This window comes from Rosa chinensis, chromosome 1 (genome assembly GCF_002994745.2).
Source record: "Rosa chinensis cultivar Old Blush chromosome 1, RchiOBHm-V2, whole genome shotgun sequence".
NCBI lineage: Eukaryota > Viridiplantae > Streptophyta > Magnoliopsida > Rosales > Rosaceae > Rosa > Rosa chinensis.
In genome coordinates this window covers 39,115,748-39,116,680 of record NC_037088.1, presented here as the reverse complement: position 1 = coordinate 39,116,680, position 933 = coordinate 39,115,748, and the positions used below count along the sequence as shown (strand labels likewise).

The 933-nt window shown below is 37.4% G+C and overlaps 1 protein-coding gene across 1 annotated transcript; it reads right to left on the bottom strand.

Moving 5' to 3' along the window:
* Positions 1–595, bottom strand: LOC121049395. Its single transcript, XM_040506548.1, has 2 exons — positions 147–595; positions 1–37 (listed from the first exon to the last, which is right to left on the bottom strand). Exons 1-2 carry the CDS (start codon positions 593–595, stop codon positions 1–3), a joined length of 486 nt encoding a protein of 161 aa, XP_040362482.1.
* Between the last annotated feature and the right edge of the window lie 338 nt (positions 596–933).

The following is a 933-nucleotide window of genomic DNA, read 5'->3' as shown; positions in this document are numbered from 1 at the left end:
TTATAGCCTTACCCCTCTTGAGTACTTCAGTCTCCTCCTGTACACATATGGAGATGAGTTCATCAAGACTCCATTTTTCCTTCTGAGTGTTGTAGAGACTCTTGAGATGGCTGTATTGGTCTGGCAGTGAGTTAAGCAGCAGATACACCAAGAAAGTGTCTTCAACTGTCACATTTAGGCCCTTCAACTTCCCAGCAGTGTCTATCCCTTGCATAATGTACTCCCTGATGCTTCCTTGTCCATTGAACCTCATCTTGATCAATTTATTCATCAAATTTCCAGTCTCAGCTTTGTCAGACACCTTGTACTTATCTGCAATGGAGTTGAAAAACACCCTTGCATTTTCAGAATCTGCAATTCCTCCCTTCACTGCATCTGTCATGCTTTTCTTCATGCAGATCAAGGCCATTCTATTATGCCTATGCCACTGCAGGTACTTGTCCTTAGTCTCCTTGCTTGCATTAGCAGCTGGCTCCTGTGGTGGATCCTCCCTTAGCACATGATCAAAGTCTAGAATTCCCAGGTTCAATTCAATGTCTCCCTTCCATTTCTTGTAGTTTGATCCATTGAGCAGTTCAATGTTACTGATGCTCATTGGAAAATGCAGTGCTGCAATATGTATTGATGTATTCAGTATGGTATCTATATACCATTGACTCAATATAATTTCCCAATTGCAAATTGATAATTTGCATTTCATACAGTGTATATATTCAAGATAAACATTCGTCAAAATAAGAGTGATATCATTTGTGATATACAATCTCAAAAGACAACTAAAAAGTTCTTTCTTACATATACACATATCATCATACTGATTTAATTGAAATGACTTCTTTGGAAGCATATAACAATTCAAATGATGTTATCTTGATTAATGTTTTCTTGCAGAAAACTATAATGCTCTTTTACTGTGACTACTTTGATAGCATA

Bases quoted from the DNA above. Each gene is read 5' to 3' on its own strand.
- LOC121049395 (XM_040506548.1), bottom strand. From the start codon at position 595: ATGAGCATCAGTAACATTGAACTGCTCAATGGATCAAACTACAAGAAA. The intron at 38-146 runs GTATCTGCTGCT...ATATGTGTACAG, and splicing joins GTTGAAGACACTTTCTTGGT to GAGGAGACTGAAGTACTCAA.